This window comes from Taudactylus pleione, unplaced genomic scaffold (genome assembly GCF_031769625.1).
Source record: "Taudactylus pleione unplaced genomic scaffold, aTauple2 ptg000376l, whole genome shotgun sequence".
Lineage (NCBI taxonomy): Eukaryota > Metazoa > Chordata > Amphibia > Anura > Myobatrachidae > Taudactylus > Taudactylus pleione.
The window spans coordinates 1,074,206-1,090,494 of NW_028284777.1; the positions used below are offsets into that span (position 1 = coordinate 1,074,206).

General features: G+C 45.7%; 2 protein-coding genes across 2 annotated transcripts in view; one reads left to right on the top strand and one right to left on the bottom strand.

Annotated features, from left to right (window-relative positions):
* Window positions 1–5,036, bottom strand: part of ABRAXAS1 (abraxas 1, BRCA1 A complex subunit) — a 58,962-nt gene extending 53,926 nt beyond the window's left edge. The window contains exon 1 of the mRNA XM_088445028.1: window positions 4,970–5,036. The gene's annotated coding sequence lies outside the window, so the exon portion shown is untranslated. The remainder of the gene's footprint in view (window positions 1–4,969) is intronic.
* A 72-nt stretch (window positions 5,037–5,108) lies between these two features.
* The window catches only part of GPAT3 (glycerol-3-phosphate acyltransferase 3), an 89,874-nt gene continuing 78,693 nt past the window's right edge, over window positions 5,109–16,289 (top strand). Inside the window, exon 1 of the mRNA XM_088445026.1 lies at window positions 5,109–5,376. Coding sequence (XP_088301152.1) covers window positions 5,233–5,376 — 144 coding nt within the window. The 5' untranslated portion in view covers window positions 5,109–5,232. The remainder of the gene's footprint in view (window positions 5,377–16,289) is intronic.

Here is a 16,289-nt window from a genome sequence, read left to right on the forward strand (position 1 = left end):
AATGTGACTCCTTATCAATGAACCCCCCACACCTTTCAGAGGGATGAGGAGAAACACAGTGATAGGTATAACTGACAGTTTGGAACAAAGAGGCAGTATAAATACAGCAGCTAGCATTAAAGTCACATACAATGCATAAATATGCACAATTGCTATTGCAAATGGACTGTGAATCAACTGACCAGCCCTGCAGGGGTAATGATAGGATACAGGGTGCTATATACCAGACCCAAAGGAGAGGTATACAGGGAGACAGTCAACCTCTGAGACCAACCGCTACAGCAGTACACACACAAACGCGATCTGTGAGCGTCTCACCACGAGGTGGTCAAATATAGCAAACCAGTCACTTAAACTCCGTACTGGAAGTTGCGTCTGGTTTGGGGGAGGAGCGGCCAGGGGAGCATCTTATCTCCCCATAGCTGCGATTTTGACGGCACGGGTACGCTGGCCTCAGAGTGGTAGACGCTAACTAGTGTGCTCTAGTGCGTCTACTACCCATCCCCGGCGACAGACGATAAGGACCCGGCCGCCTTAATGAGGACACGTTACAAGATGCCTAAACCCGCAGCTGCACCCGATGCGTCTCCTACACTGCCGCGCATTTACCTGTCATCTCCGTGCCAGACCTGCAGTCCGGACCTCAGCACAGTCGCTAGCTAAGCCATGCTGAGGCCCGCCGAGAGCCTCAGGGCATATACCGGTGCCTAGGCAGTCCCGCTGTTATAACAGATGCGTCTGGATACTTGCCGCGCACCAAACGAAAAACTGAATGCCTGTGGCTGGGGTCGGGGTATATAGGGAGGAGGACCGATGCATGCTGGGAGCTACAAAGCAATGGATCGTTCCACTACATACCCCCAAGGTAGATTCTGTTGACCCTATGGACCCTGAAGAAGAAAATTATCTCTTTCCGTTGACTTTGCATCTGGAAGCCCAAGACCAGGCTTCCAGTACAGTACATCTGTGCTAAGTGTCAATGCGGGGGTCACATATGTGCACAAGGGACCCGTCTGGCCAGCGATGCAGTAATTCTCTGTATATTGCTGCCGGGCATTGTTTCCAGGGCATTGTTTGGTTGTGAAACCTAACATTTAGACCTTACTCCCCCCCCCCCCCTTATAAAGATCCTTAGGCAAAAGTGGAGCATGGATAGCATTCTGTAGCAGACAATTATGCATTTGGACTATAACTTTGCCAGCCAGGAATAAATATGTTATTATTTGTAGTTTACAAAAGCCAGGTGTATGAGAAGTGGGGAATTGGGTACTGGGGGAAGGAAGTAGGCTGAAGCTTTGCCTAGGGTGCACATGTGACCAAGAACCCTTTCACTGACCCTGAGTATTGTACGCATACTAAGGTAGAGGGAGCAGAGGGATGAAGCTCCGTTTAGGTTGCCTAGTACCTTATAATTAGCCCTGATTGTGCCCACCCGCATACACGGAATTAGTCAACAGACAATAAGTCAACTATATGTGGGCAGCATTATGCCAACACAGTTGTAATGATAATCAAAGTATTTAGTACTTTCCATTCATGTTTAAAGTTTTAATGCAGACACAGTTGAAATGCTTTAAATAGTGGCGTCACTTGGGTTGGTGTCACCCAGGAAGGGATGCAGTATAGCATTATTTTGTGGCCGAACCTCAGAAAATTAAGTTTTCGGAGGTTTGGCCGCTCACCGAATATGCACCAAGCCCCGGAAATTTTATAAGATTCTTGGGCTTGGATGCAGTGGGCAACACCATCTTTAGATGGCGTTGCCCAATATAAGCCTATTAGCTTCTATTAGTGACTCCCCACTCTGAGGCATCCAATCACCAGGGGGACTTCTGGATCATAAACCTGGAAGTCCCTCTATCGCAAAGGACAGCTCATGTGATGAGTGGCGGGATGCATCGCATGCAAAATGCGATGCTTGATGCATCCCACCCCCCAGGGTGCTACTGTGGAATCCTTGCGCTGACGCCACGACCCCCTGTATATGACATTTTGGGGGCATGACAGCTTGTCACGCCCCCGTTTTCATCACACTGGGGGCTTGCCAGGCTCCGGGAGCTGCTGGGCAGCCCCCAACTTCTCCCGACTCCCGGCACAGTGTGAATGACGCATCATCCATCGCTGCTGCTCGGTGACACGATCCAAGGGGGTGACAACAAAATAGCAGAGCAGCTGTGCTATTTTGGTGTCACCACCTCGGATAGTGTCACCTGGTGCAGTCTGCACCCCCTAGAGACGCCACTGGCTTTAACATTACAAAGGTGTCGGCATAATGCAGTTGGCATTCCTCTGTCCACATATAGGACCTCATTCAGAGTCGGTTGTTCCGGCCGCACGGTCGTACGCCACCGATGTTCGCTAAACTGCGCATGCGTAAAATTTGCAATGCGCGTGCGCAAACTGGCTATTACGGTCAGAAATTGCTCTCTCCTTGAACACAGCCAGGTCGTTAGTTTGAGTGACAGGATGAGGCGTTTGTGGGTGGTAACAGGGGAAGGTGCTTGTGAACGGGGGTGTGGAGATCCGAACGCAGGCGTGCCTGACTATGCAAACAGAATTTTATGGGAGTGCATAATTAACAAAGTAGTGTCATGGCACACGTGACATGGGAGGTTTGTACACTGACTAGATCGTAGTGCTTAAGAGAGGGTATGGTCAACCTTAACCTCCACGAGCAGCTCCGATGGTCTCGATTAATCCTTATATGCCCGGAGATGACGTGTTTTGCGATCGAGAAGTGGGCGTGTTTTTAGTCTTACGGCCGCATCCTCCCCTCGCTCGTCCAGCTAACGATCCCATCTTAACGACGCAACTTGCGAGCGCTTCATTTGCATATCCAGCCCCTTTTCCCTTACGACCGTGCGGCCGCAACGACCGACTCTGAATGAGGTCCATAGTATGGTGACATATCGACTGTCAACAAAACGTATGTATTTCCACATTCATCATGCTCACATATCCATTGTGCTAAATATGTGTTAGAGTAATGCATGTAATGCTCTCAGAATACACTTTTATTATAAAACTTTAAGGGCATATTTATCAATTATCGGGTTTTGGAGCCAATATTTGAAAATTTTTATCGCCGCTATTTGAGGCAAATGTATCATAGCTCACATGCTGGGACAGGGGCACAGAAAAGAGCCTGACCCTGCAATGTGTTTGCAGTAATGTCACCACATCAGCGGTCACTTTACTTCTCTATTGGGACCCCCACAGCACTACTGAGCATGCGTGTTCTATTGACCAGCGTGTGCGATGTATATTACTGGGAAGGATTCAGGTGGAGCCCTCTCCAGGTAAGTTTTGCTAAATTTAGCCCACAGGCTCCAGCAGCACAATGCCATCTTCATATAGCATTAGCTCAGAGCCGGCACTAGGCTTCTCTGCACCTAGTGCCTTCCTGTGCTGCACTGTTGCCTCTTCCCTCCCGCTCCCTCCTCCTGCGTGTATAGCTATTACGCCAGCGGGGTGGATGGCAGGTTTTTCCCGAGCCGGGTGGGGGTGAATGCCATTGTTCAGGCAGGGCTGCTCTCTTCAAGATATTGAGCTCCGGGGGACGCCCTGCTAGCCTGTGCCTTGAGCCGCCACGACGTTAGCTGATGGGACCAAACCAGAATGCTTCACATTCCAGAGCTTGGTAAATCTGACATCTTCTGAGCCCCATAGAAACCTATGGGGCTGCTACTGCAGTTGGTAATGGAATGACCGCGAATTTGGAGATATCTGCTGTGGTTCCACCATGGTGCATTGATATGCTGCAAATATTAAATGCTAAATAGGCCCCTTAGAAGACTACATTTTGGACCTCATTCAGAGTCGGTCGAAGCGGCTGCACGGCCGTACGCCACCGATGTTCGCTATACTGCGCATGCGTAAAGTTCGCAATGCGCGTGTGCAAACTAGCCGCTACGATCACAAATTTCTCTCTCCTTGAACACAGCCAGGTCGGTAGTTTGAGTGACAGATTGAGGCGTTTGTGGGTGGTAACAGGGGAAGGTGCTTGAAAACGGGGGAGTGGAGATCCGAACGCAGGCGTGCCTAATTATGCGAACGGCGTTTTATGGGAGTGCATACGGTTTATGGGAGTGCATAATTAACAAAGTAGCGTCATGGTCAACCTTAAGCTCTACGACCAGTTCCGATGGTTCGCGATGGTCTCGATTAATCCTTATATGCCCGGAGATGACGTGCAATGCGTACGAGAAGGGGGCGTATTTTTTTTGCCTTGCGGCCGCTTCCTCTCCTTGGTCGGCCAGCTACCGATCCGAACTTAGGGACGCAACTTGCGAGGGAATCATTTGCATATCCGGCCCCTTTTCCCGTACGACCGTGCGGCCGATTCGACCGACTCTGAATGAGGTCCTTTGTCTTTATGAAAGATGCAATCATTTCAAATCTGAACACACCGATCAGGGGCGTATTTAGAGAGGAGGGGGCCCGTGTTCACTCACCATCCGGGGACCCCTCCTCTCTCTCCGGCGGTCGAGGCGTACTGACACATTTAGCAGACTCCAGGCACTAGTCTGTGCCCGGAGTCTATTGCGCATGTGCAGTACACCAGGAAACTGTTGCGGCAGCCATATTCCTGGCGATTTCCCTACTGCGAATGTGCAGAACACCAGAAAAGTGTCCGCTGCGGCCACCTTCCAGGCGTTCTGTATAGCGCCTCTCCAGCCGACATGGGACTTCGGAGAGGTAAGTATTTGGAAGTATGGGTGCAGGTTGTGCCGTGTGGGCCCCCTGGACCCAGGGTCCCTTGTGCCCGGCACACCCTGCACGCATTATAGATACGCCCCTGACACGGATCCAGAGCTCTGCGACATGATGAGAACTGAAAAATGCAACATTTCTATAATTTTATATCTAAAACTTGAATTTTAACTACTGTAGTGTATGAATATTTATATAGAGTTTAGCTTCTGTTTTCTGTTCTGGTAACTAAGCAGGGCAAAGAGCAAGAACTTACTTTAGAAAGATTAGGGCCCCCAACACTGCTACTCTACAGGAGTGATCGCCCCTGCACTGCCTAGTGGACCGGGAGGAATAGCAGCACTAGGAGGAGCAGGGGCGGTTGTGGGTGTGACTAGGGAGAATAGGAGGAAGTCGCTGACTTCTCTGCATCACTAGTAACTTTTGTGTTTCCTGCTCCGTGTAACTTTCACAGCTGCCAGAGGAGGGACAGACAGATGACAGAGTGCAGCACCTGAAGGCTGGCAGCTCCGCTCAGCTATGGAGGACTTTAGAGCTGTGGCTTATAACATCTTCTCAGTATGTCTCGCCGTAATTATCGTCTTTATAATGCTACCTTCTATGTTTGGCATTTCCCTGGGGATTTCAGAGGTTTACATCAAGATCCTGGTTAAAACTATTGAGGTAAGAGCCGTGCAGGTTGTCTGCAAATGCAATGCTCTGAGTATGCACTGGGTGTTGTTGTTTTTTCCTTTTTTTTTTTGCCTGCATGTTTAATTTTTCCACACCCTGCTTTTTCCTAGTCCAAGTCACTGACAGACCTTATTGCAACATAGCCTTACTGTGCATTGCTTTTTATAGGTCAGCCTTTCATCAGGCAAATCAGAGCCAACATGTGTGCACACTTGTGATTTAATTTTGTTTTCTTAAATCTTAACTTCAAATAGTTTTAATTACATTCTGTTAGTTAATAGAGAAATGTTTATTATGAGCCATTCAAGAGTATTCATTTTTTATTTATTTTTATTATCAGGTTTTTAAAAAAAAAAAAAAAAAAAATTTATAGCTGTCAGACGTCACTATAGCTATTGCTGTCCATTGGTAATGTTTTGTCATTGGTTAAACCTAATAAAAACTACTCTGGCTGCCTTTTAATCACCTTAAAACAGATGTCATCTATAGTCTGTACTAAGATGTTTACTACAATGTAAGAGGATATGCCATTCTTTTGATATCTCAATGCAGTTTATCCTAAAGTTTTTACAGAACATCTCGTGTTACAGTAACCAGGCAGAATGCTTAACCCAGTTTATTATTAATTAAAGACTCTTTTCATATGTTTTTAAGAGTAATTCCATGTTTCATCAGCTCACATTTAAAACTGCATATAATAAATATTTATAAGTGATAAGATGTAATAGAGATTTGTTAGCTGTGGCAAATCATTACCACAGTATGCTTTCTGCTGTCGAATGGAGTTGACTACTGCGGCAATTAACTGTTAACGCGATTTATTCCACCACTCATAAGGTGCATACACACGGACGATCGATAATGATATCGCTGGACTATCTCGCTGCACCTTCCCGGAGTGCTGGATAATCGATATCGATCATCCAGCACACCACCAGCGACCCGCGATCAACGATTGTGGGTCCCTATGTAACCTGGCATCCATTGGCTTTAATGCGAGATGTGGGATTGGAGGATCAAACAAGTTTAACTCTATTCTTTACCAATTAAAAGTACTTAATATATTTGCACAGTTTGGAATGATTCAATTGCTCGATTCAATTCAACGCGAATTGAATAGCGCCGGGAATGCGCTCCTGGAGCTATTAAATTAAGCGCGCTGTTAACTCCAACTAAGGATTTCTTCTCGTATCCCTCCTTGGCTGCAAGCAGTAATCCGACAAAAGTTCAGGCGCAATGCTGTTTTCTACCCTTAGCGCGGCAGAAACAGCATCGCGCCGGTTTAGTCGGAGACTGCCCATTCTCGCGACTAAACACCCTGTTTAAGGCACAGGGGCGGTAGAACGGGCATTGCCCGACCTAACAGCGCGCAGAATTGAATTAACTCCAGAAGCTCCCTCCCGGCGCTTTGCAATTCGCATTGACTTGAATCAAACCCATAGACTTTACTTACAAGACTTTATGGAAACAGTCATAATATTTAATAATAATGATAGTAAAAATGCGTTAATTTTTCTGTCTAGTTACTGTAACAAAAGATGCTATAAGGAAAACCAATATGCCAGTTGTATGCAGCAGTAGTCATGTAGCATAAATTAGCGTTCCCGCTAGGCTGTTTTAGAGGGGCGCTGCGCCCTGCCCTCCTTCTGGAGGGCAAAAGGTGCCCTGCCCTCACCGCGCTAAGACAGCCTGCGAGTGCCGTCTTCACCCGCGGGTCACAGTGTCCCACGGGTGGGGAAATATGCGGTGACCCGGTCACCGCCGGTGAATAGACGCTGGGCGCATGCGCCCTGCATCTATTCTACCTGTCAGCAGCCCTTGGGGGCTGCCCGGCGTGTCCGTAAGTGCCAGGCACGCCCCAAAGAGTGACGAAAAGGGGACGCGTCTTATAGACACGCCCCCTTTTCAATGACCACGCACCCTTTTTGGGTGCTCACGCGCGGCAGTGCCCTCTCTAGCTCCGGCGCCCTGCCTGCCGCCGGAGCTAGAGTGAACACTATAAATGTATAATTCACATTTAGCCCCAGCATTGAGCTGGGTACACACTATACGATGTGACAATCGTCCCAATTTCACGAAATCCCAGAACACAGGATAAAGGCCCTGATTCAGAGCCGGACGCTCTGACCAGAGCGCTCGCTCTGAATCAGGGCCCACCTCCATTAATATGGAGCGTCCTCCTGGACGCTCATATAGCTGTGGGTCACCACCCACAGCATATACGAGCGTGCAGGATGATTGTCGCGATGGTCTTGACCATCGCGACCATCGAAACTGCGAGCAAAAGCCTGCGGTTGAGTTTTTCAATTTTTTTCAGTTTTTCTATCAGAGCCAAAATCACTCCCACTGACATCACTAGTGATGTCAGTGGGGCCGGCTTCAGACGGTAGGCGTTCCCTTGGGAATGCCTCCGTCTGGCAGGCACGCCCCCGGCACGCCCACCAAAGGGGGCGTGCTGTCAGTCAACATCGACAGCACGCCCCCTTTGATGTGACACTTCGAGCGAAGGAAAGTCCTTCGCTCGTCGCGTCTCGCGCATGCGCACGACGGAGCTCCCTCCGTCATGCCCATGCGCAGTACGGACCATCGACCCACTTGCGAGCGGACAGCCGCTCGCGAGTGGGTCTGAATGAGGGCCAAAGAGTGTACACACTATGCAATCTTCTGATCAATGGCACAATAAATATTGGCTCCAGTGATTGTATTGTATTAGTTGTTGCTCCTATACACTCTATGCAATCATCTTGTAGAACAGTGCCATACTTTAGAGGTACCAAGGTCCAATATATTGGTCCTGCGTACACACTACATGATGTGCATCACATTGTTCATAGAGTCCCATCTGACATGCAGCACAGCAAGCAGGACGAAGCGAGGAAGGACGGATTGGGCATAAACGCTATACTATACGATGTGTACACATATATCTTTTCAATTCACTTTAAAATTATTTGTTTGACAATAGATCTTAATATGTGCATCCGGTTCTGCTCAGTTCAGGACCTATTAAAGCGATAGGCTCTAAAATGTGTCAAGTTAACAGTACAATTAAGTACATGCTGCATTGTATGGATACATCATGACATTTTAAGTCCTTTTTTTTTTTTTTTTTTTTTTTTAATTCGCCTGAGAAACAATCATGGAATAGAACCACAGGCACACTGCAGTTTAACGACAAAATAACCATACTTTAAACAAAAAACTAATACAGGTTGAGTCTCCCCTATCCAAATATTCCGAAATACTGAATATTCCGAAATATGGAATTATTTTGGCATGACTAAGATAATGAAACCTTTGATTTTTGATGGTTCAATGTACACAAACTTTGTCTAAGGCTCAAATTATTAAAGATATTATATAAAATTACCTTCAGGCTGTGTGTATAAGGTGTATATGAAACATAAATGAATTTAATTTCTGTACACAAACCTTGTTTGAGACACAAAATTATTGAAAATATGGTATAAAGTTACCTGCAGGCTGTGTGTATAAGGTGTATATAACACATAAATGCATTCTGTGTGTATATTTGGGTCCCATTCCCAAGATATTTCATTATGATGTGTAAATATTCCAAAATACGAAATATTCCGTTATCCAAAATACCCCTGGTCCCAAGCATTTTGGATATGGGAGACTCAACCTGTGTGTGTGTATATGTGTATATGTATGTATGTATATATATATATATATATATATATATATGTGTGTGTGTGTATATATATATATATATATAAATCTCACACACGCTATGATAGAGGATAAGGCAAGCCTAATTACCTTTACTTGGTATTACAGCAGTTTTTCTCATTTAATAAATAAATGATTAATGAATACTGTGGTTATGTTTCTGCCCATCTTGATCATATCTCAAGTCATTGCTTTGAATGACTCAACAAGGCTGCACGTAATGCATGCTATAAGTGTACAGTATTGCATGCTTCACTGTAGTATTGCAAGTTATATGAGTGCTTTGGGCAACTGTGTGTTTTCGTTACAGCAAATTGGTTATTTACACGCGGTGTTCAAGTATGCTTGTGTGCATTAAAAAATATATACTATATGTATATATGGAATATCTTCAATAAAAACAATAGGAAAGTTTAGAAAGCAGTTTAAAGCACTTTTTAAAATTTTACATTTTTATATGTAATAACCAGGGCTGTTTTTCAGCCGTAACGGACTGGAACGCTGTTTCTGAAGCTATTTTGATAAATATTATTAATTACATAATATTAATGATTGATAGTTTTGCACATTTTCTGCAGTGTTATGTGATTACCATGGCAACCACAGTCACATGGCATATAATAGAGTGAACAGAGAGGCTTTAAAATACCCCTCTGTGATCTGTTTCCACTGTGACATCCTTCATCTCCTTCTCCTCCCTGGGCTATTACATGATGTGATAAGAGTCTATGGTTGTGATGTATTAAGGTGTAAACTGATGTTTTCGGAAGTTTACTGCCAACATAAGGATTACCATATTTATTAAAAAGATCTGTAGCTGATATCGGAGAGATCTGCTGCGGACCCATGGCACAACAAGCCCCATAGAACTCTATGAGGCTCCAATGTGCCCATATGCAGCAACCTCAGGAAAACAGAATTTTCTGGAGCTTGTGTCTGATAGGCAGCACCATCTATAGCAGGAAGTGCAGGGAAGAAAAGTAGTCCTATTTAATTTGGTATGTATTGTATTGTTAGTTGGCTGCCATCAAAATGTGGACATTAACTGGGTGCATAACGGTGGGTTTCGTTCTGATCGAAATGAAATAGTACACACATGTGACCAATATGAGTGAGTACAAATGAACACACTTTATTTACAAGTAACAAACAAACAACATACAAAGTATACTGTATACTCAACTTTTGTCTATGTATTCAGATGACACCGGTAATTCATCAGCAGCAGCATAAGATGTACTTCATCTTATCTTCTCTCTGGGGAGCCCATCGTTTCACAATGCCCAGATAATCAATATACATTGGCAGCATCCTACTGCAGTCTCAGATCTACCATGAGCTAATGGGTCCTTTGTGTACCTCTGGCTTATATACCCTAGTCTGGGGTGTTGGCTTGCCGGATATTAAGCCCATACTAGTTACATACAGTGCTAGGTATCAAGCACTCAGTGGTCCAGCATAGCATTGACCAAACTTATCTCTCTTGCACATGCTCTGTAAGCACTAAGATATTACCAGACAAAGACATACATTAATGACGTATCCTAATGTCTGGAGATGAACTCTATTTCAAGGCTCCTTTGTATAGAGTCTGGACATCACTGTTAATTACCCATAATGCTTAGCATCTCTACACAGCTTATGATGGTCATTCCAATGGAATGTGGTTCACTACTGATAAGAACATGTAGGCTATGAATGGCTCATTATACTTATAGTTGCAATAGAAATGACAGGTAGAGCTAGGCCTCAATATTTATGGCTTCTTTGACCATAAAAAGGTAATTTGACCATTCTATGGTAAAACAACTGTAATAAGACAATCTCTTTTCAAACCTCAAGAGGCCTAGCAAGGGGTATATGTGTTTGTAACTTATATGCCTATGTAGAAATTAACAATTTAACCCACTGATTACACTGGGAGAATGCACAGCGGATGAGTAAGAATAAGGATGGGTACATACTAGTAGATGTGTTGTTGTTTGATTGAACGATATATCGGTAGTGGATCGGTGAGTGTGTACACCAGATATGTCTTTGAACAACGACCCTGCAGCACAGCTGATGCCAATATATTTTGCAGATGATTAGATATGTCTGCATGTATGGGCGATCCACCGACCGCCAGTACACTGGCTGCAGGGACCGCCAACACTGACATCACAACTAGACGAGCAAATTTAAATGTTCGCCAAGTTGTGATGTCTAGCCCAATACATTGAGTGGTCAGTTGGCTAGTGCAGGGCTATTTTGCGGAACGGACCGTAACGCCTTTCCTGAAGTTCTTTTAAAGAAAACCTACGTCATTACGAACGGCATTCCAGAATCCGCCTGTTACATGGAGACTTGGGATCCACTGATTGGCACCCTGTAGATTGGCGCCGACCACTGCTGGTTTTAGATCACGGACCGACAACCATCCAGTCATGAAGAGACAGTGGCAGCATTTTGAATATGGCACTGGCCATTAGCTAATCACAGCTCACGGACCAGCAGCCAATCGGGAGCCTTTCCTGTCCTGTGCCACCCCCATAATGTCTAGTCATCCCTGTGCCCCCAATAGGTCCAGCCCTCCCTGTCCTGCACTCCCTCTTAGTCTAACCCTACCTGCCCTGTGCTCTCCAGGTCCAGCCCTGCATAGCCCCTTGGTCCAGCCCTCTCTGCCCTGCATCCCCCAGGTGACCCTCCAGTTGCAGCCCTCCTATAACCAGACATCACTGTTCTCCCATATATTGCTCCAACCTTTCCCTTGTGCCCTTCACAAACTACTTTTTCCTCTTCCCTACCCCTCAGTCCTCCATCCTCTCTCATCTTCCACTTCTTCATCCTTTACCGTCCTCCTCCTCTTCTGCTGAAGGAGTCCTGCTGGCCGATGTTCAGTGAAGAAACCTGAGCATGTCAGGTAAGCGCAATCTTCTGATTTTCATTTTTTTTTTCCTCTAACGCTGGCGAAAACCCTGATGGCAGTAAAATTTGTCAGTTTTCGCCAGTGAAGGCTTCCCCAACTGCACAAATGTTGTGGTGGTACTTGTATCGCCATAATACCTATTTGATGTGGATCTGGCTTTTTCAATGTATTTTATGTGGCTCTGACTTTTTTCAATATTAATATGCATCCTGCTTTTGTTTATGTATTACTGTGGCTTTCCCTATATATTTAGTATGGATTCTGGTTTTCCTACAATTCTACAAAAATAGCACTGGGTAAGTGTGTACAGCTTACCAAATTGGTCGCTTGGTAAGTGTGGCAGCCAGTTGGCTGCCAAAGTCAGGTAATTGTGAAGCAGCACAGACTGTGTAATGGTTAGCATTACTGCCTCACAACACTGAGGTTGCGGGTACGATTCTCACCACGGCTCTAATTGTGTGGAGTTTGTATATTCTCCCTGTGCTTGCGTGAGTTTCCTCTGGGTGCTCCAGTTTCCTCCCACATTCCAAAAATATACAGGTAGGTTAATTGGTTCCCTACAAAAATTAACCCTAGTGCGTATGTGTGTGTGCATGTGATAGGGAATATAGATTGTAAGCTCTTCTGGGGCAGGGACTGATGTGAATAGCCAAATATTCTCTCTGTAAAGCGCTGCGGAAAAAATGTGTGCGCTATATAAATAACTGGTAATAAATAAGATATATTCCATTTTATCCACTTCATATAGATCAAAGTTAAGATTGTTTGCAATAATTATAGGTACTCCAAATTATATGCTTTAATGGCATTAGTATACCTTCTGGAACGCAATGTGAAGTTAAATTAGTCTTGAGTGCTACTTCGCATTAAAATTCATTAATTTAGTGGTTATTGTCGAATAAGTAGACATTCAATTGAAGGCTATGCTCGATTGTAAAAGGCAGTGGTGCAAGTAAGTTGGTACGGGTTGGTACCATTAAGAAATTAGTAACTGGTAGGCTGTACCGCTCAACCACCTTACCGCCCTTTAGCTGCACATATGTGGCGTCTCATTGCTCGGCGGCGAGACGGACTCCAGTGCACTGGCCGGCCCGTGAGTGACCCAGCGAGATGGACCCCAGAGAGCTGGGCATGCCAGAGTGCAGGTAAGAAATTTATTTTACTTATACCAATGGTAAATGGCATGCATGCCGCTTCCAAATGCTCCTGGTTTAGACACGTGACGCGGTTAAACCAGTATAAACTGTTGGGTATGCTACCGAAAATGTCATTTGGACGCCCAAAAGCCATACTTTTTACAGGTTTCTGCTGGCCACCGCAGAAGGTAGCGAGCAGAAATAATGAATATTGGGCGCACGCAGCACTCGTGCGCGATCAGAGCAACAATTGATTAGCTTTGTCGGGCACTGGGTGCCCAAAAAACAATTTAATTCTCCCCGTGTGTTAGAGATTCCACAATGCTGCAGTTATTTGTAAATCACCGAGAATATAAATCTTTTAAATCTCTATTAAAGATTTGAGATGATTGTTCGGGCCGGCGGTACAAATCCCGACAGTGGCTGCCCGGCAGGGGTGAAAATCCCGATCGACCAAGGTAAGTATTTCCTAACCCTATTCTACCCCCTAACCCTCCCTTAGGGGTGCCTATCCCTAACCTCTCACCCCAAGTGCCTAACCCTAATCCCCCCTCTAAGTGCCTAAACCTAACCTCATCCTCCCCCCCCGCCTAAACCTAAGTCCCCTGGGGGGTGCCTAACCCTAACCTCCCCCGGGGGTGCCTAACCCTAACTCCCCCTTCCCCCAGCCTAACCCTAACCTCCCAGGGGGGTGTCTAACCCTAAGTCCCACCCAGGAGCCATAAACCTAACCCTCCCCACCAGCTGCTGTCCGCGGCTGGCTTATCTTCGTTCGGCAAGCCGGTTGTCGGGCTCCCGGCGTAGGTAAAATGACAGGCGTCGGGATTTCGACACCTGTCATTTAACCCTTGCTGGGATTAGACAGTCGGGAAGCCGGCAGTCGGGATTCCGTCCGTCGGCTTCCCGATTGTTCCCTGTTATCAGTTAGTTATATGTAACAGCCCTTTTAGGAGCAATTTACAGGTCCAGATTAACAATGGGGCAGATGTCGCCACATAAAAATAGGCCCATCATTATGATAACAAGATGATGATGATTATGATGAACAGCAACAAAGTAATCCTTATTTCTGTTTTCCTCACAAAATGATGCAATTTTTTTATTTTTACATATTTATGGAGATATCATGACTGATAGTATAGGGATGTACACACCCACATGCAATTGGCTCAAGATTCCATGGATGTCATTTTCCTTTCTTAAAAGCTGGATAAATACCAAACAGTCATCAAAATGTACAATTTTGTGCTCTACTTTTCCCCTCCCCGCTCCCCATGTGCTTATTTATACCCCTTTTCCATTGGCCAAAATACCCGGATTTTTGCCGCGTCAGCATAAACAGCGGCTCAGTGGAAAAGGCTCCTAGGAATAAATCCCGATTGACCCAGCATTTACTCCTGGGTCTCGAGCAGGGTTTTACGCAGGTAAAATCCAGGTCAGGCTCAGTGGAAACGGGTAACCCGGGTCATCCGACCCGGGACGCGTTTACCGCATGGTGATTGGCTGGTATTCGAAAGCTGTCTGTGATAGGAGAGATTACTCCCTCCACTGGTCGCGTTCTGGGGAGATCTGGAGTTTCCCGTGTGCAGTGTGAATGGAGCCACAGTGGAAATGGGGTAAATCCCGGGTCTGACCCGGCTTGGAATCGTGTTTCAAGTCCCGGGTCAGATAATTGGGTCTCCTGGTAGATACTTTAGATGTGAAATATAAAGATAAATTGCCTAGACAGCGGTGCCAGCATGGGCATGGGGTTTACTGAGGAAGCCACTGATACTTGGCAGAGGCGAAGAAACGCATTGATTTCACTGCTATTGAGAGACCAGCTGGCTGTACTCTCGTCCTCTGGATCCCCTGTCTCCTCCGGCGGTCTGGCTGTTTGAAGTCTGGAGGTGACCGTTTGATGTGCTAAGGACAGGGAGAGCCCCTGGCAGAGGGGAGAGAGAGTCCCCGGAGGGGGTTAACCACCAGCCCTAACCAACAGAAGCAGGACGTGGTAAACTATAATATATATATAATAGTGCCTTGCAGAAGTATTCAGCCCCCCTTTGTATTTTTCATGTTTTGTTGCCTCACAACCTGGAATTAAAATGGATTGTTTAAAGGTGTGCAACATTTCATTCACAGAACATGCCTACAACTGTGAAGTTGTGTTTTTTTTATATTGTGAATCAAACAACATTTAGGACAACATAACAGAAAACTTCAGCGTGCATAACTATTCACCCCCCTAAAGTCAGCACTTTGTCGAGCCACCTTTTGTGGCAATTACAGCTGCAAGTTGCTTTGGATAAGTCTCTATGAGCTTGCCACATCTTGTCCCTGGGATTTTTGCCCATTCCTCAAAGCATAACTGCTCCAGCTCCTTCATGTTGGATGTTTCCGCTTGTGAACAGCAATCTTCAAGACTGACCACAGATTCTCAATTGGATTGAGATCTGGGCTTTGACTAGGCCATTACAACACATTTAAATGTTTCCCCTTAAACCACTCGGGTGTTGCTTTAGCAGTATGCTTCGGGTCATTGTCCTGCTGGAAGGTGAACCTCCGTCCCAGTCTCAAATCACAGGCAGACTAAAACAGGTTTTGCTCAAGAATATCCCTGTATTTAGCTCCATCCATCTTTCCCTCAACTCGAATCAGTTTCCCAGTCCCTGCTGCTGAAAAACATCCCCACAGCATGATGCTGCCACGACCATGTTTCATCTTGGGGTGAGATGGGATGTGTTGGTTTTGCGCCAGACATAGCGTTTTCCTTGGTGGCCAAAAAGTTCAATTTTAGTCTCATCTGGCCAGAGCACCTTCCTCCATACATTTGGAGAGTTGCCCACATGCCTTTTGGCAAACTCAAATCGTGTCTTCTTATTTTTATCACTAAGTAATGGCTTTTTTCTGGCCACTCTTCTATAAAGCCCAGCTCTATGGAGTCTATGGCTTATTGTGGTCACATGCACAGATACTCCAGTCTCTGCTGTGGAACTCTGCAGCTCGTTCAGGGTTACCTTTGGTCTCTGTGCTGCCTCTCTGATTAAAGCCCTCTTTGCCCAGTATATGAGTTTTGGTAGGTGGCCCTCTTGGCAGGTTTGTTGTGGTACCATGTTCTTTCCATTTGATGGTGCTCCGGGGGTTCATCAAAGATTTGGATATATTTTTATAACCCAACCCAGAAT